Here is a 19,887-nt window from a genome sequence, read left to right on the forward strand (position 1 = left end):
AGCCGTCAAATGACAAAAGCAAGAGCAGTGGCGATATGAGGCATCGTCCCTCAGGCCAAAAATTCAAAACCCAACAACAACAACAACAACAACAACAACAATCAGAAGCCACTAGAATGTCACAGCATTCTATCATCACGCTAGGAGTACCTGCTGGTATAAATACCACTACCTGTGTGAAAGCTCAGTCATTCAGTTGTCGCACTTGCTTGAATAAACATCAATCTAGTTTAGTCTCTTAGTACAGTCTTTTCATTCTTCTGGGAACACGACAAATTGGCGACGAGAACCTCAAAGATCCCGATCAGAAGATGACCGAAATGGATATCAAAAACGCTATCCTTCGGCTCACCGATATCCTGGCCAACCAGCAGCAACAGATTGAAGTTCTCCTGCAGAACAACGCAGTTCCTCAGGTTGGGAGCGAGAAAATTAACGAGTCGCTGGCGACGGGAATTCAAGAATTCCGGTTCGACCCAGACGGCGGAATTTTTTTCGACTCCTGGTTCGCTCGGTATGAAGACGTCTTCAGGCAAGATGGGCAACATTTGGACGACGCTGCCAAGGTCAGACTGCTCCTCCGGAAAGTCGATTCGCAGTTTCACGAACGGTATCTGGACAGCATTTTGCCGAGTCACCCCCGAGACTTTGACTTTGAAACAACAGTGACAAAGCTCAAGCGTCTCTTCGGTCGACAAAAATCGCTGTTCAACGCACGGTACCAGTGCCTGCAGTACAGGAAGGACGACGCAGATGTTTTCACCGCATACGCAGTTCCATCAACAAAAACTGCGAGGCGTTTCAACTCAACCGGCTTACTAGTGACCAGTTTAAAGCTCTGCGTTTCATATGTGGTTTACAATCGCCACGGGACGCAGACATACGAGCTCGGCTCATTAGTAAGGTCGAAGCCGAAGAAAGCGCCCCACTTGCCGAAGATTGCCAACTCACTCTGGACAAGCTGGTGGACGAGTGCCACAAGCTCCACAACCCGAAACAGGACACACAAATGGTTGAGAAGAAGGACCCCTTAATCAACGCTGTGTCCCTCCATTCAAAACCACCCGAGCAGAAGACAAAAAAGGTTCCGAAGACGCCCTGCTGGCTCTGCGGGGACTTCCATTACGTCCGTGAGTGCCCGTTCCAGAATTCCACCTGCGGAAAATGCAAACGCAGGGGCCACAAGGAAGGTTACTGTGCTTCAGCGGATTCCAGGAAGAAAACAACCGACGAGCATTATCCAAACCTTCGTAAGATAAAAGGTGTCACTCTGGTGCAGAAAGTGGACATTTCCAAGAGGCACAAGTTTGTTGATGTTCATCTGAACGGTGTCAACGTCAAGCTCTAGCTGGACTGTGCTTCTGACATCACCATCATCTCTACGCAAACTTGGAAAACTATCGGAAAGCCAACAATCAACCTGACGAACATCGTTGCTATCAGTGCATCCGGAAATATGCTCGACGTTTTGGGTGAATTCAACGCACAAGTAACTATCCGGAACGTCTTAAAACGTTCATGCATCTACGTCACCAACCATCCAGATCTGAACGTCCTTGGCATCGACCTCATCGATTCATTCAACCTTTGGTCAATTCCCTTCGATTCACTGGACGGGTCCACTTCGAACTCTCCAATGCTGAATGTTAGACCCATCAGTGCTGTACAACTAACATTCGTCGCTGGGGATCAAGTCAAGGCGAAAATTCGACAAAAGAGTTTGGTCAAATGGGTACCTGGCAGAATCATCGAACTCAAAAACGGAGGGAAGTACACCGTACTCCTGGACAACGGTCGACTCATCAGATCCCACACCAATCAACTGAAGGTCTGGTTCATTGAAGCAGTAGCACTGGTTCCAACACCAAATCTTCCATTGTCGGAGTTGTTGGATGATTTCGTTTGAGCTCGTACGATCTTTCTTAAAAAAAGGGAGATGTGGTAGGCCACGACCACACAACCAAACAGAAGCATTCTATTATCACGCTAGGAGTACCTGCTGGTATAAATACCACTACCTGTGTGAAAGCTCAGTCATTCAGTTGTCGCACTAGCTTGAATAAACATCAATCTAGTCTCTTAGTACAGTCTTTTCATTCTTCTGGGAACACGACACAGTGCGTACATTATAGATCAAGATAATTTAAAGATCATAAGAGCTTATTTCGTGGTGCCCAAAACTTATAATATTTTCATCACTTGAGAGCCTAGCTGGTTTTTTTTTAAATATTTCCGTGAAGATGATCACGAGATTCCTCTCCTGGCCGCTCCACCGTATCGTAGTTTGGACAGTGCTACGCTCGCAAGGAGACGTCTCTTGCTACTTTTTGGACCATGGCAGTTCGGCATAATCCAGGCCAATGAATCGATGACTTTCGATGCACTTTCACAACAGTATTTGACGTGTGCACCAAAACTTAAGCGATTGTCGACCATTACTCCAAGGTATTTCAGCTGCTGTTTCGAAGATGTCGTGTACCCTCCAACAGTAATCTCCATATGCGGCACAACTCTTTTATTGGTCACGAGCAGAACTTCTGTTTTATGGTGAGCTATCTGAAGCTTAGCTCCCTCCATCCACATACCAACCCTTTCTAAGGACACCGTTGCAAGGTCTTCTACCTCCTCGATTGTTTCGCCGGTGATCATGAGCACGATATCGTCAGCAAATCCGACTATCTGCACGCCTGCTGGTAGTTTCAGCGTTAACACCTCATTGTACATGGCATTCCAAAGCACAGGTCCGAGTATGCGACCCTGTGGAACACCCGCTGTTAGGGCAGTAGATCGTAACCCAGTTTCGGTTTCTTACGTCAGGACTCGATTTTCGAAGAAGCTTCCTATTATCCTGCAGAGGGTATTGGGAACACGCGTCCTGTGATGTGATTTGGCAATCGCTTCCCAGCTGGCATTGTTGAAGGCATTCTTAACGTCGATTGTCACAATGGCGCAGTGACGAACACCTGTCCGCTTCTTTTTATATGCGCGCTTCGCGTACTCTGTCACCATTCGGATGGCGTCCACCGTAGATCTCCCTTTCCGAAAACCGAACTATCTGTCCGACAGTCCACTTTCGCCTTCTGTGTTGATAATAAGTCTGTTAAATATTATCCTCTTCAGTAGCTTACCAAGGGTGTCCAGCAGACAAATGAATTTTCCAGGTTTCGGTAGTAGCACCAACTTCGCCGTCTTCCACGAATTTGGAAACGAACCCTCGTCGAGACACTTTTGTAGCACCACTCTGAAGGTATCCGTAATGGTCTGTACCGCCACCTTCAGCACTGCATTTGGGATTCCGTCCGGACCAAAGACCTTATTTACCGCAAGTTTCTTAGCGATTTCCACAAGTTCTTCGTTCGTTACTGGCTCGATGTCGTGGGCACCCGAGTCATACGGGATAAGTGGCCACTGCGTCGGACCATGCTGCGGGAAAGGATGTGCAACGATCTCTCTCAGTTTTTCCATATACTTTTCAGTCGGCGACCTTGGGCCACCGAATCTCGCCAGTGCAACTTTATAGGCTTGGCCCCATGGGTTATCATCTACGCTCTGGCATAACGCTCTGTAGCAGTTCTCTTTGCTTGCTTCAATCGCTAGCTTAAGTGCCACCCTGGCTTCTCGGTAAACGGCACCCTCGTTTCTCTATCGGCTTTATTTCTCGCCCGTTGAGATCGTCGTCTGGCTTTTAGACAGCAAGTACGAAGCTCAGCTATTTCTGAGGTGCACCAGTAAGCGGGTCGTCGCCACCACTTCGGTGTATTCCTTCTGGGCATGGTCATGTCGCACACCGCTACCACCATTTTCGTCAGCTGCTCAGCATTATGGACCTGCGATGCTTCCTGCATGTATATAACTTCAGTGCACACTTCCTTATCGAAAACTTTAGTCTTCCATCTCCGCTCATGCACTGGCAATTGCCTTACTGCCACCGGATTTCGATTTCCTACGCAATATAATCGACCATGTGACATAATCCGACCATTGAAATAATCTGACCAAGTAACATAACCGACCATGCGACATAGCCTGACAAAGAAACTTATTCAATCTTGTGACATAATCCGACCATGCAACATAATCGGACCATGTGACATAATCCGATCATGCAAAACAAAATCGGACCGTGTGACATAATCCAACCATGCATCATAATCGGACCATGCTACATAATCCAATCATGCAACATAATCTGACCATGCAACATAATAGACCAAGTGACAGAATCCGACCTTTTAAATAATCTGACCAATAATCCGACTATGTGACATAATCGGACCTGTGACATAGTCTAACCATGAAACATGCTCATATTCATGAAAAAACAGTTGTGGATCGAAAACTAGGTCATTTATGTTTGATGAAGCTACAAGCAGTGGCTCCAGAGACTATTCTCTGGAGCCGCTTCTATTTCTAAAATTGTATATTATGAAGGCTGAACTGCCGTTCTAAGCAAGAATGTCCCATGTGACTTTTGGGTCATTTTCGCTTTTTGCTGGAAACGGTCTCTTTTAGTGTTAACTTTCAAATAAAAACACAAACAAGTATACTTTGTTCTGAACTTCATCATTTTCAAATTTTCATCAAGGTGGTTGTCTCTATGTTGATAGTTCTACGCAAGAATGTCACACTAGAGCAAATTCTATGAAAAATGCAAATTTTATCAAAAAATTGTCTTAAGATGAGTTTAAACTGTTGAATTTAATGTTATTCACTGAAAAGAACTCTAAAATAGAGGGCAGAGGAGGAGCGAGAAGCCTTTAGAGTTTTATTCAGAGAAATTTTCACTAAACACTTTTCGGTAGGCACTACTTACAGGATCCATACTCAACTATACATTTTTATAAACAACTAGCTGACCCGGTGTGCTTTGCTACACCTTTCAAAATTAAGTGATATTTAAATTTTTTATAATTGTTTTATTGGCATTATTTTAAATCAAATTAGAACATAATTCATAAGTAAAAGCTATAAAATGAGAGCTGCAGCTGGAGTTTCGAATTGCAACACAAAGATAACTTAAACTTATATCCTGAATCTTGTTTTATAAATTTGTGTTGAAGATCTGATAATTTTAATCTTTCTGGAGGGTTTCAATATAATCGTACGTAAGCAATCTAACTTATAAAATATGGTTGTTTTTGCTTGATATGTTCTGGATTTATGCTAAAAAACTGATATTAGAGCCCCCTCTCCTGTCCTTCCCTCCACCCCCTGCTGAATGGTGGACGTGATCTTTAATAACCATACCGATTTTTTTCGTTCCCAAAAATCCTCTTATATCAAATATCGTTCCATTGGTTGATAAGTTTTTAAGCTTTACAACAAAATGTATATTGAGCCTCCTCCTTTCTTCCCCTCTTTACACTGTAAAGCGTAACCGTAGAAACATATCTAGTAACCAAGTACCTTTCCATGCCATATTTGTTTCCATTTATTGGTTCGTTAACATAAATTGAGAACTTAGGCTAACAAAATTGTACAAAACAAAATTGGGCTCACCTCCCTCCTCCTATGTACCTACTCACTGAAAAGAGGATGGTGTGTCAGATAATCATAGAATCATACCAAAATGATATTCCATGTTAAGTTTTGTTCATTTCTCGGATTTTGTAAAAAAAAAAGTTAAATGTAAGCCTCCTCTTCCCCTCCTATATCCCTAATTCTATCATCCTACTGCAAGAAAGGAATTGTTTCACATAGTAAAAGTATTTTTCGCACTCAATTACTCTTTGATGCCAAATTTGGTTACATTGGCTCGATTAATTCTCGAGTTATGAAAAAAAAATTGGATGGAAGCCCCCCTTTATATCTTTTCGCTAAAAAAGATGGGGCCTCAATTTATAATAGAAACATTTCTCGTACTCAAATTCCCTCACATGCCAAATATGGTTCAATTTCATCGATCAACTCTTCAGTAATACTGAAAATTGAAAGGGAGACCTCTCCTCCCCCTTTTCATCCACCTCTTTGAAGGAATGAGGGATACCAAATATTCTTAGAAGCATTTCTCGTACCCAAATATAGTTCCATGCCAAATTTGGTTCCATTTGCTGTTGTAGATCATGAGATATGTAGTAATAACTGTACGAAACTTCCCTCCCTCTTTCTTTTCTCCCCGCTGGAAAAAGGAAGGGGTCTCAAACAATCATAAGAATATGTCACGTTCCAAAATACCCGCCCATGCCAAATTGGGTTCCATTTGCTTAATTAGTTATTGAGTTATGTAAAAATTATAAAAGAGGCCCCCTCCCTCTTTATATCTCCTTACTGGAAAGAGGGAGGGGTTCCAGATAATCATAGAAATATTTTTCGTATTCAAATACCCTCACATGCCAAATTTAGTTCCATTTGCTTTATTAGTTTTTGAGATATGTAAAAAAAATATGAAGGAGGTCCCTCCCCCTTTCTACTGGAAAGAGGGAGGGGTCTCATATAATCATTCAAATATTCTTCGTATCCAAATACCTTCCCGTGTCAAATTTTGTTCCAATATCTTGATTAGTTTTCGAGTTATATGAAAAATTGTAAGGTAGCCCCCCTCCCCCTTTCCTATCACCCTACTGAGAGGAGGGAGGGGTACCTAATATTCATAGAAATATTTCCCGTCCCCAAATACCACACCATGTCAAATTTGATACCATTTGCTTGATTGGTTCTCGAGTTATGCAAAAAATTGTCAATTTTTTGGGAGGCCCCTCCTCCCTTCCTGCTAGGGGGAGGGGTCTCAAACCATAATAGGAACTGTAGTATCCTTTGAACCAAATTTCCCTTTTCAAGACGTTTTTTCTTCGCTTTTCGAAGAATTTATTGAAACTTTATTCTGCACTTCTAATTTCCGCAACAATCACGGATAGAATGACGTTTATATCTTTGTCGCTCTTTGATCAATACGATTGTATGATTCCTTTCTCTTTTACACCTTAACGTTTTCTATGATACTGAAAATTGCATCTCATTCAAACGGTATCTGAAGCGTTTGCATTAAAACACTTAACCAAATCATGTCCTATTTCTCACAAATCTTAAATCGTAATTTTTCATTCAAAGTAATCGTTTTTTTTACCAACGTATATCTTACTCACTACATTACTCTCCTCCTCTATACTTAGCGTATGTTTCTATCAAATTTTAATTTCGATCAGTAGTCCTAAAGTTTCCGATTTTTTTTAGTTTAAAATAATTGCAAAATATATTCACAACTTTGTTTATTTTTTTTTTTCATTGTTTCCAGATTTTCTTCCATTACCGTGGGTTACGCTAATAATGAACTTGCATGATCGCTTTTCAACTTGACTTTACTAAATTTTCGATTTCAACTAAACAAATTCATTTAATTTTTAACTTCTTAATTCATCCAAATTTTCATAATTTACACTGCAAAAAATCTACACTTTTTGTATATGTTCCTTCACACATAAGCTCATAAATATCTACGACTATATGATTCAAATAAGTTTTATATTTGACACATAGTTTTTATGAACATGATGTTTATAAAAGCTATGTGTCAAATATAAAACTTTGAAAGATTTCACACTTGCAAAATGGCTGCGATTGAGAAAAGACTCGTGGTACTGATGGAGGAGAATTTATTGAGCTTATTTAGGCGCATCAGGTATGTAAATTTAATTTTTATCAAAAACTTCGAAAAAAACGCGAAGACCACAAAGTGTATGTATGTTTCATTACCTCTCTCTCCCCACAGCGGGTGTTGGCGGCTGGCGCAGATTGCTGGTGGCCCTTGAACTAAAATGAAACGTGTTCGGTTAACAAACCTCGGGTAACTCGGATCATGAGCCACCGGAAGTTTACAACAGTTAAGCGGAAAATTTTTAAATTAAAAGATTGTGTGCTAAAAAAATTTATAAGTCAAAACACGTTATCATTGCAATAAAAACACAAATGTTTATCTCATTTTTAAACATTCGAAGCTTGATAAGAACAACAATTTTTATAACAAATAACTGCCTAGTTTTAGGCGTTTTTCAAACGAATAATTTTTATGTGTCGCACATAAGGTTGAAATATTTCCTGAATCTATGTGCGACACATATTTGTTATATGGGATGCCAATTGCAAAAATCTATATAGGCAGGCACATACCCCTAATGTGTGGAATTTTTGCAGTGTAGGGTATTTAATGAAAAAGAAATTTTTCCTTCTTCTATTCAATTTTTTTATTAATCTTTCTTCAGATTCAAAATTTTAAATGTCCTTCTCGGACTACATATTTCCTTGTGGAATTTTTATTTATGTGTTCGGAAGAATGTTTTCTTAAAACAAACCTACTAACTATGACATCCCTAGAAAAACCATTTCATGCAAAAGGGAAAAAAACATAACAGTTTACCCCTCGTACATCCCTCGTACAACCTTTAACACTCACAGGGGTATTTAAGAAACGCTAAGCCGTTCTATCCTTCGGAACATCTGATATAAAGAAGTTTCCTCCATCTCACTCTCTTACTAGTCAATCCGTTTTATCAACAGTCTTCAAATCAATAGGTCAGATGCAAAATCTCTCTTGCGTTTTGTTTTATCACTCGAGCCAAAAATACGATACCCAACAACAACATCCTCCAATTCTAACAACTTTCGTTTGTTTTGTCAAAATGACTGATTTTTGCATAAGAACTCCTGAAAGTTGAACTCAGATGCATTAAGCCACCTTACAATGCTTATATATTTGAGAATTTCAGGATTCAAACCGAAAAACTCAATGCTATGCAATGACAATTATGAAAAAAAATCTTCAAAAACCGGGTTTTAATGAAAAGGACTCTGTACATCCTCGCCTTTAGAATTCATTTTTCTCTTCGATTCAAGGATTTATCTCTCTCTATGTATATTCAGTCCCATATCTATCACTTTATTATTAGTTGTATTCTTGTTATTGTTACAGTTATTCGATCATTTCCAATAAACGAGTCTCAGGCTGCAAACCGAGAGCTTCGATTATTTGTTTAATTTTCGGGTACTGGAGGACTAGTAAAAAAAGCGTTGCCAATTGTGCTCTTTTATTTTAGAGTCTCTCGCTCTCTTTTTATTTTTATTCTCCTTTTTCTCTTTTCTTCAGAGTACTCTCGCTCTGATTCCAAATCCATCTTTCTTCCATCAGAGAACTCTCGCTCTGATTCAGAGTACTCTCGCTCTGCTTCCCCCTTTTCTCTTTCTCCATTTTGTAAAAAAACACATGGCTTCTCGATTTTTTTTAGTTTACCAGTACCCGAAAACAATCCTTATTTCCTTTGATTTAGTTCAATTCCGTTAACTTACCCAGCGCACTTGGGAGCAACTGCGCCATTGTAGTATCCTTTGAACCAAATTTCCCTTTTCAAGACGTTTTTTCTTCGCTTTTCGAAGAATTTATTGAAACTTTATTCTGCACTTCTAATTTCCGCAACAATCACGGATAGAATGACGTTTATATCTTTGTCGCTCTTTGATCAATACGATTGTATGATTCCTTTCTCTTTTACACCTTAACGTTTTCTATGATACTGAAAATTGCATCTCATCCGCCTTGCCAGGTAAATTTTTTGACGTTTCGGAGTTAGGACAAATGTATGGCCGTTTTCAAAAGCTTTCCAAAAGCTCCCTAACTAATCGAAACTTTTCTATGGAGGACATGGTGTCGCTAGTGTTTGCTTAATAACTCCCATTCAAACGGTATCTGAAGCGTTTGCATTAAAACACTTAACCAAATCATGTCCTATTTCTCACAAATCTTAAATCGTAATTTTTCATTCAAAGTAATCGTTTTTTTTACCAACGTATATCTTACTCACTACAAATTCTGCAGCGAATTTCTATTTGCCTGACCTAGGTAAGTAGTAGTGGTTTGGGATCTATGATCTATGAATGAGTCAACGACGGAAGTAATTTACCTTCTTACTAACTTTCTTACTTACATAAATACTTACTTATTTACTTACTCACTCACTTCTTACTTACTTATCCAGCAAACATGAAATAGTATCAGGAATGTGTAGTATCCTTTGAACCAAATTTCCCTTTTCAAGACGTTTTTTCTTCGCTTTTCGAAGAATTTATTGAAACTTTATTCTGCACTTCTAATTTCCGCAACAATCACGGATAGAATGACGTTTATATCTTTGTCGCTCTTTGATCAATACGATTGTATGATTCCTTTCTCTTTTACACCTTAACGTTTTCTATGATACTGAAAATTGCATCTCATTCAAACGGTATCTGAAGCGTTTGCATTAAAACACTTAACCAAATCATGTCCTATTTCTCACAAATCTTAAATCGTAATTTTTCATTCAAAGTAATCGTTTTTTTTACCAACGTATATCTTACTCACTACAGGAACCTTCCCCGACCTCCAATACCTCCACCTGCCAAGTTTCACGCAAATCGGTTAAGTAGTTTCTTAGTCTATAGGGAACAGACAGACAGACAGACAGACAGACAGACAGAAATTCATTTTTATATATATAGAAGAGGAACGTATTTCTCAAATTACGGTTTAGCGAGTTTTTGGGAAAAAAATTAACTACGCAAGCCAAATGATAGAAAAATTGTAGCCGTGTGACAGTTTTTCGTAGAACTAGCATTTTTGGCTCTAATTTGCTGTTTTTTGTAGGAAATGTAATTTTCTGGCAGAAATCATTGTAAAATGATTAACTTGAACTGTTCACTACGAAATAACTGTCGTTGAATTTTTAGTTTCAGAGAAAATTTGGAAATATAGCTGATATTTCAATCGCGTTTTTCTCGTTTGCACGTTTTTCCACATGGGACAATCTTGCTTAGAACGGCAGTGAAGGTGGAATAAGTTGGAACTCTTTTTGTTTCCATTGTTCCAAACCTCAAACTCTATTCAATACTTTAAACTTGATTTATGAAAACTACCTGACTGGTTGCGACAAAAAGGTGGCTCTACATTTCAAAACGTAGCCCCAATTTATGACATTTCTAGTAAACTAGCAGATTTAATCGGCTTTGCTCGTGTGCTCAAAAAGGTTTAAATCCAAGTCATTTTTTTAACAGTATGTATAACATTCAAACAAAATTAACGGTGGATTGGGCTTTGAACTGCTAAAAAGAATGAAGCTTGCTCTTTACTCTTAAACAGATTTCCATGAGAGTGACAGCGACAACTAATCGGAGTGAAATTCGAATGAAGGCTTTTTTTTAGGGGAGCTTAACTATGGTTAGTGGATTAACTCCCTTTATTCTTCCCTATGGGAGTGAAGGCTACTGCCTTCTCTGTTTAACACATGAGAAATCCGGGACTGCGAGCGCGCCCATCGCCAACTAGGTTCATATTTAAGATTAAATTGTATATAAACATTTTCACCGTTAAGTTTATTTTCAACGATCCTAACATTGTTGCAGAAAAGGTTTATATTATAAATATTTTCAGCTAACAGTGGTGTGCAAGAAAATAGCAGCACTACTAAGTTCTACGTAAAATGCTTTTAATCATTTTAGCCTATGTCAAATTGATTCAATCTCAAAAAATGAAATATAAGTTAGTGTAATAAAAATAGTTATTTTTATGTGTATCAAGCTGCAAAAAGTGGATTTTTTAAGCACTAGTCGTAAATTTATCTAACGAGGCTTGCCGAGATGAAAAGAACGTAGAGTGCTGAAAAAATCGCGTTATGCAACGAGTTGCACACACAATTTTATGCAGATTCGAAAAATACCTCTGAAAATTCATTAGTTATCCTACAAGAAGCGCATGTCAACAAATAACAACTAAAATTAAAATTAGAAAAATAAAATCCTCTTTTTAATCAGTCTCCTAATGAAGCAGTGAATTTTAATACTCAGCATCATATTCTAAAGTTTCTTTCAAGGGGAATTACAGCGTTTCAAAATTATCGAACAGATCGCTTACAAATCGAATTTTCCTTCAACACATCAGGTTCGGATATTTCATAGATTAATGTAACATTTAGATTTACGAAATACGCATCCATTTTTATTATCGAATGCCACAATTCAACTTAATGTTATATAACATAGCTATTTAATAATGGAACGAAAACAAGCGTGTCGATTCTAATGATCATCACATTCGGCACGGTTCATACGATCTTCCAGCCTGGCTGGATTTCTGAAGCTCTTCCGAACCCGCGGATTGCTTCGCATCACTATTGGCGTTAACTTTGGAGGACTTTTATAAGCAGCTGCCAGTTGTTCAATCTTTCGTTTCTGCAAGCTCACTGGTTGGCCAACACCCGGCGAAAAGTCATTGGGAGTTCCTGCAAACGAATTGTAACTTTTCAAAACCGTCCGCAGGGGTGTAGTAATGCCATTGTGATGGATTTGATCGGGTGTAAAAGTATTGCTTTGACGAGATAGTTTTCTATCTTTCATTTCTAATATTTTCATTCTACAGTTATCGTAAAATGTGTCAAAGTTCTGTGCGTTAAGTAATGTCTGGAAGCGAGTAAGTTCTTCTGAAAAATGTTCCAATTTTGAACACTCGCTAAAGGTAGTATATTCCGTTGCAAATGAATTGGGTATGGCACTCAAGGCATTGATTGTCCGCCATTGCAGATTAGAAATACACAGAACAGTGCGTTCTTTAATTAAGTCTTCGTAAGCGTATTCTTTGATACCAGACCAAAAATTAACGCACAGAAGATTTGACTCGCTATCTGCAAAGTAGACTAGCTGGAACTTTTTCGACTCTAAAACTCCAATCTGAACAACCACTCCGATGGTATCAAATTCATTGAATAAGGGTTTGAAGCTGAAGACATCAATCTCGGATATTTTGGTCAGTTTTCTAGTTTGGTCGACAGGCAGTTCGTATTTTGTTGGACTCAACATGCTGAAGGAACTGTTCTTTCCCGTTGTTAATTGTATCTCGCCGTTTCGAGTACCGTTAGCAGTAGCGTTATGAATTTTCAAAAATTTCTTTTCCTGTATGATGTCGCTTAGATATTCCGGAGGTCGCCAAATCGACAGTAAGAGAACTTTTTCTGGCTTTCTAGCATCCATTACTCGAACTTTCAGCAAGGCAGCAACTTTTCGCTTAAGTCCGTTTTGTCCGGCCATCCGTTCCTTAACTCTTCGGTTTATTTCATTCCTAATTTCTTCTTGCTTGTGTTGTTGATAATTCATTACTGCTTCTCGTTGGGTTGTTGATAGCTCAAACTAAAATTAAAATGATTAATAATCTGGTCCAACTGTTTTCGTTTTACTTTTCAAGTAAGCATACTTCTAAAACAGATAAATCCATTCCAGCATCCATCATCTCGATTAGCTCAGCAACGGTAGTAGACTTTGATATTTTACTACAAAGCGAACTTATTCGTTTATTACATTTTTCAGCTTCGACCTCCTTTTGAATTTGACTGAACAAACCTTGAACTATTTCTGATTGACTGGTGTCATCAGCCAGAGTTCTTTTTCTTTCAACACGTTCCGAGCGTAGAACTGAAATAAAAATTATCATATAAATTTCAGAAAAAGCTACAGGGAAAAAACAAAACTATTACCTGAGCCGAACAATTCCTTTTGTGATTTATCAACGTACATCAAAGGGTAAACTCTTACTATGACAACTTCTAACGATACAACCAGACCCCCTCGTTCTAAAATATTATTGCACGATACGTAAAAACTGGCAGGAACTCGATACAGCCCTAGCTTTGTCGACCACTTTACTCTTCGGGTGGAGTTTGCATGGATGCGCAACCGCACATCCAAAGGCACTTCCAGTGGGGGACATGCTTCAGCTAAGTTTAGAAGATCTGCACCTTGAGTCATTAATTTTGTGCCAACACATATTTTACCATTTAGAACTGCTTGAATAAGATAAGAATCAAGCACCGTTCTGATAGGGTACCATCCATCGCACAGTTCTATTTCTATGTCTGAAGGGTTTTGTCCACGAAACACCCGAGAGACAAACAAAACCATTCTTTTGCCTGCAATATCATCCTTTTCTACTATTTTCCTGATCACAGACCGTTTGGCGCAATCAATTTCCACATGATATCGGTACAGTAATTGATCCAACACATTTTGAGGGGTAATCATTTCGCGAAAGAAGTCAGAAAAATTTCGCTCCATTGAAGATAGCTTCACCAGAATCCATTTCCAAGAGTTGAGAATCCATCCGTCAGGAACCAGCGCCGGATCAATGCCAGCATGGGCGAGAAAAGCATTACTCATTTCTGCTACTCCCGCGGAACATGAATCATCGAGGTGGATACGTGTTTCTGTTTCCTCGCTTTCACCAACAGCAAAACCATCTACATTTTCTTCGCACTGGGATTTTCTGAAATTAAAAGAGTAATGCTATCACTAGATCTGCGTTTTAAAAAGTTACTTTTCTAAAATTGATCAAACTATAAATAAATCAAAAACCGAAATATTAGAAATCTATTTTAAGCTGTATTTAACAAATAACAAAAAAAAACTTACCCATAAACAGCCACCATATTGAACTTCAAATATTCAGCATTTTCTGCTGTGACAAAATTTGTCTGATTGACGTCTTCATCGGAAATTTTTCCTGGATTCGGTTTACAGCCACCAACAAACTGTTCTAGAGTGCAACGGTTGTGCAGCTGTTTCTTCTGCACAAAATCAGTTATTCTTGTCCGCCGCGCATCAACAGGTTTGTTTTGTATATATTTTAGTTGATTAAAGCGAGCCAGACGGCGGGTTTCCAGCGTTTGGGAAGATGGTTTAAGTTCGGTGTTTAGATCAGGACTTAGTTTTGCAACGATTTCGCCAAAGCTATCATCCCATGGAGATTTTTTGGGATCCGAACTGATGCGATCACATTCATCGAATCGATTAGCGAGGCACACTTGTTTCGATGGCCTAGATGAGCGCTTGCCTTCGATTGGGGCCGATTCTGGTGGACAGAAGAGTTGGTGGAAGTCTTGATCATCTAAATCTCCAAAGAAATTATCTATATCATAAGGTTTTCCAACAGATTCTTTTAATTGATGCCTATTGATCATCGATGTTTCTGGATCAGATCTGGATTTTTTAATAGGAGTTTCCACTTCTAAACAGTCCGAGTCTCGTCTTCGTTTAATATTAATGTGAGTTTCGAGTTCAATTTGATCTAAAATTGAACGAGCTTTGGCCATTCCATGCTCAGTAACTGTTAGAGATTTACCTTTCGCTGTTTGAAAACCATTCATATGAATATTTTGCAGTTGACCTTTACTCATTTCATCGTCTTTCTCAAGCTGTTGGAACACATATTGAGCTTTAGATAAAGCTTCGTCTGATACTTTCACTGCATTACCACGAGCAGTTTGAAAACCCAAACATTGATTACCAGTTGTTTCATTGAGTGTTTTTGAATTTTCTAATGCATTCCCAAAAACGGGTGAAACTCGATTGCATTTTTGTTTCGGCACAATTTCATTAGGATGAGTCGAACATTCCGGATTGTCCACCTCTAGAAGCATATTTTTTGCCTTGGCGAGTGAATGTTCAGAAACTGAAATCGATCTACCACCAGCTGTTTGAAATCCATTTGAAGTTGGTTTTGCTTGCAATATTTCATTGTCCATCTCTTGAAGCATAGTTTTTGCTTTGGCCAACGATTTTTCGGAAACAGATATTGACCTACCGGTCGCTGTCTGAAATCCATTTGAAGACATTTTTCCGTTTGTAGAACTTTCACCTTCGTTGAATTTTCCATAATGAGCTTTTAAATGATCCAACACTTTGTCTTGCTGTTGAGCTGAATTTTGGAAACCAGAAAAAGTTGCTTCTGCGCACAAAGCACTTTGAAACTTTGTCTCCTCTTCTTCCCAGATGGTTCGTGCTTTCGAAAGTGCATCATTTGAGACTTTTATCCCAGAACCGCCAGCAGTTTGGAAACCACCGGTGAATACGACTGGCTGGATAGGTGTAGCCCGAATTTCTGGTTTGCTAAAAAAAAGTAAAAAAAAATACTCAATCAGAGTTATCATTAAGATTTCAGCAAACCTGACACATAATGACCGATAATAACAAATTATATAATTTACTATCACTTGGGGACCCCATGATATGTTAAGACAGAAATTGCAAATATTCTCAAAAATAACTGATATTAAATTATTTATTCAAGTTGAAACGTGACATTTACCAAAACATACTCTATGCATCATGGAAGGAAAATTCAAATTAACGAAATGAAAAATACTTACACATCAACAGTTTGATGAACACTTTTACAGAAATCTCCAGGGTTCTTTTGTGAGGTGGTCAATTGCACCAAGAAGTCTTCATCATCGTCTAGCATTGTATGAAGGGTTGGACATGTTTCGAAAGGCTTGCAACTTTGTTCGGCTTCTTCCAGCTCTGATCCGGAATCTGTACTTTCTCGAAAGAGCCACGATATATTCAAAGTTTGTGGCGAGCAAGCATCTGTTGATCGTATAGAAATTGGAGTTGTTGGGGACGATGGAAATCCATAGAAAGGTGGTTCTCTATTCAATGATTCGGAGTTTCGTTTGTGTTTTTCATTCGAATCGACCAAAGACTGGGAGAAGAATTGCGACAGTTGATTAATGTTGGCTTTCATAAACACGCTCGAATTAAAATTATCGTCTATATCTGGAGTTACACTGGAAGCAACAAGCTGTTCTGCAGAAGGATCTCCAAGTGATTGCATTTCTTCATCCGATGAGACTGTATTCAATTCACTCGGCAAATGGTTAGCTTCACTTGAGTCGTCACTTTCGTAGCTCAACCGACGGATTACAACAGGTTTAGAAACAGGGCCTTTTCGTTTAGAGAACGTTCTTCGAATGCTAGCCTTTTTAACAGTTTGCGGAGGACTGTCGATATAATCTTGTATTTTAGACAGACGCTTCCTTAGCGGCGTTGACTTTATTATACTATAATCAACTGCCATATTAATTTCTTCGCCTTCACTGAAATCTTGCTGAATTTTAATCAGTACGTTATTTGTGGGAACGATTGAACGCTGTATATCTGAAACTTCTGAAAATATGGAAAGGGATATGGTTTGCCAAAAACAATTAGAAAAATCAATGGCACAATATAAATTTACCGTTAACAGATTCACGAGAGAAAGCGGACTGTCTTATATCCTTCCAGCGATCTTTTTTCCAAGTAGTCTGTTGTTCAGAAGTGACATTTTCCTTCGGTTTTTGACGCAAACCGTGCGGTTCCTCACTAGGAGCATGTACTAGCTGCTTCAAGGGACTGCTCCAATCTTTCATTCCATCTTCAGCAAGCATATCTGCCGCATCCCAGATACCCATCATTTGAGTGTCGAGATCGAATTGAGTGTAGCTATAGTTCGATTTCTTTGGTATAGAGGTATTTAAACGATCATTTCTATCTATAGCTGAACCACTAGACTTCTCTGGAGTTGACTCTAACACCTCGTTTACTTTCATAAATTTGTTTTTAACATTTGCTAGAAACTCATTCGACGGTCCAGGACCATTGCGGGATTCAAGCTGATTTGCCTTTTCTAGCAATGCAGCGGAAGCGAGTGGATCATCTTTAACTTGCTCTACCCGTTCAGTATCAACGTCGAAATAGAGGAGATCTGTATGACCTTTTTCCGCGGGTGGATCAATAGGAAGATTAACACTGCTTACCCGAGTTTCCAAAGAGTTAATTGTGTCCAGCTCACATTCCTTTAGCAAAATCGAGTCGTTTTCCGTTTCGGCGCCCCTATCATTATTCAATGACAGCCGAGAGCGACGTTTGGAACTTGTTTTTCGGCGGATCTTCTTCAGTTTCACCACTTCAGGACTAGGGGGTACTTCCTCCATAATTTGAACAGGAAATTACACGCTACAATACCCTTTAAACATATAAAATGAAGCAATAAACCATTAAAGGAATGAATAGAAGGGACCAAAATATTTTTTGCAGTTTTGTTTACATTTACACGTCTTCACGAAAAAACAAAACTAACCACTCTTCTGTTCCGCTTCAAGCAGATGACACGCTCAGAAAATATATTTTAAAAGGCTACTTTGAACAGAGGTGCCAAGTGTTCTGATTTTTCAATATTTGACCTGATTTCTGAGAGACCGCCCTATTTTTTCAATTGTGTAGCTTGATTTGTCCTCACTTTTTTTGTAATTTAACCACTCAAACTTTTAAAAACAAACAAAACAAATAACAAAACAAACAAAACAAACAAAACAAACAAAACAAACAAAACAAACAAAACAAACAAAACAAACAAAACAAACAAAACAAACAAAACAAACAAAACAAACAAAACAAACAAAACAAACAAAACAAACAAAACAAACAAAACAAACAAAACAAACAAAACAAACAAAACAAACAAAACAAACAAAACAAACAAAACAAACAAAACAAACAAAACAAACAAAACAAACAAAACAAACAAAACAAACAAAACAAACAAAACAAACAAAACAAACAAAACAAACAAAACAAACAAAACAAACAAAACAAACAAAACAAACAAAACAAACAAAACAAACAAAACAAACAAAACAAACAAAACAAACAAAACAAACAAAACAAACAAAACAAACAAAACAAACAAAACAAACAAAACAAACAAAACAAACAAAACAAACAAAACAAACAAAACAAACAAAACAAACAAAACAAACAAAACAAACAAAACAAACAAAACAAACAAAACAAACAAAACAAACAAAACAAACAAAACAAACAAAACAAACAAAACAAACAAAACAAACAAAACAAACAAAACAAACAAAACAAACAAAACAAACAAAACAAACAAAACAAACAAAACAAACAAAACAAACAAAACAAACAAAACAAACAAAACAAACAAAACAAACAAAACAAACAAAACAAACAAAACAAACAAAACAAACAAAACAAACAAAACAAACAAAACAAACAAAACAAACAAAACAAACAAAACAAACAAAACAAACAAAACAAACAAAACAAACAAAACAAACAAAACAAACAAAACAAACAAAACAAACAAAACAAACAAAACAAACAAAACAAACAAAACAAACAAAACAAACAAAACAAACAAAACAAACAAAACAAACAAAACAAACAAAACAAACAAAACAAACAAAACAAACAAAACAAACAAAACAAACAAAACAAACAAAACAAACAAAACAAACAAAACAAACAAAACAAACAAAACAAACAAAACAAACAAAACAAACAAAACAAACAAAACAAACAAAACAAACAAAACAAACAAAACAAACAAAACAAACAAAACAAACAAAACAAACAAAACAAACAAAACAAACAAAACAAACAAAACAAACAAAACAAACAAAACAAACAAAACAAACAAAACAAACAAAACAAACAAAACAAACAAAACAAACAAAACAAACAAAACAAACAAAACAAACAAAACAAACAAAACAAACAAAACAAACAAAACAAACAAAACAAACAAAACAAACAAAACAAACAAAACAAACAAAACAAACAAAACAAACAAAACAAACAAAACAAACAAAACAAACAAAACAAACAAAACAAACAAAACAAACAAAACAAACAAAACAAACAAAACAAACAAAACAAACAAAACAAACAAAACAAACAAAACAAACAAAACAAACAAAACAAACAAATTACCTACCTACCTAAGGGTCCGGCGCCGATTGACCGACGCATAGGGCTGAGATAAAAGATCTCCACTGCTGACGATCCGGAGCCAGCGTCTACACGTGCTGCCAGCCAAAGTTCTCGTCAACTGTGCGGATTTCAGCGGCTAGACTTAGCCGCCACGAGCTTTTGGGCCTGCCTCTTCTTCGATGCCGCAGCATGTGCCCAATCCATCTCCACTTACGTTCCCGCACGCTCGATTTTGTATAACCATTTATGGTTCTTAAACAACCATTTTATGATATTTACTTCGAAACCGCCAATATGGTTATTTTTCAATAATTTTTCCTGAAAGGA

General features: G+C 37.8%; 2 protein-coding genes across 2 annotated transcripts; one reads left to right on the top strand and one right to left on the bottom strand.

Moving 5' to 3' along the window:
* The first annotated feature begins 320 nt into the window (after positions 1 to 320).
* Positions 321 to 1,348, top strand: LOC129752837 (uncharacterized protein K02A2.6-like). The gene is made up of 2 exons (XM_055748620.1): positions 321 to 718; positions 775 to 1,348. The coding sequence occupies exons 1-2, from the start codon at positions 321 to 323 to the stop codon at positions 1,346 to 1,348; spliced, it is 972 nt and encodes a 323-aa protein (XP_055604595.1).
* Positions 1,349 to 11,934: 10,586 nt separating this feature from the next.
* Positions 11,935 to 17,823, bottom strand: LOC129756648 (breast cancer type 2 susceptibility protein homolog). Its single transcript, XM_055753570.1, has 6 exons — positions 17,021 to 17,823; positions 16,152 to 16,950; positions 14,416 to 15,891; positions 13,485 to 14,269; positions 13,205 to 13,422; positions 11,935 to 13,140 (listed from the first exon to the last, which is right to left on the bottom strand). Exons 1-6 carry the CDS (start codon positions 17,754 to 17,756, stop codon positions 12,037 to 12,039), a joined length of 5,118 nt encoding a protein of 1,705 aa, XP_055609545.1. The 5' UTR covers positions 17,757 to 17,823; the 3' UTR covers positions 11,935 to 12,036.
* Positions 17,824 to 19,887: the final 2,064 nt, after the last annotated feature.

Source organism: Uranotaenia lowii, chromosome 3, assembly GCF_029784155.1.
Source record: "Uranotaenia lowii strain MFRU-FL chromosome 3, ASM2978415v1, whole genome shotgun sequence".
In the NCBI taxonomy this organism is placed as follows: Eukaryota; Metazoa; Arthropoda; class Insecta; order Diptera; family Culicidae; genus Uranotaenia; species Uranotaenia lowii.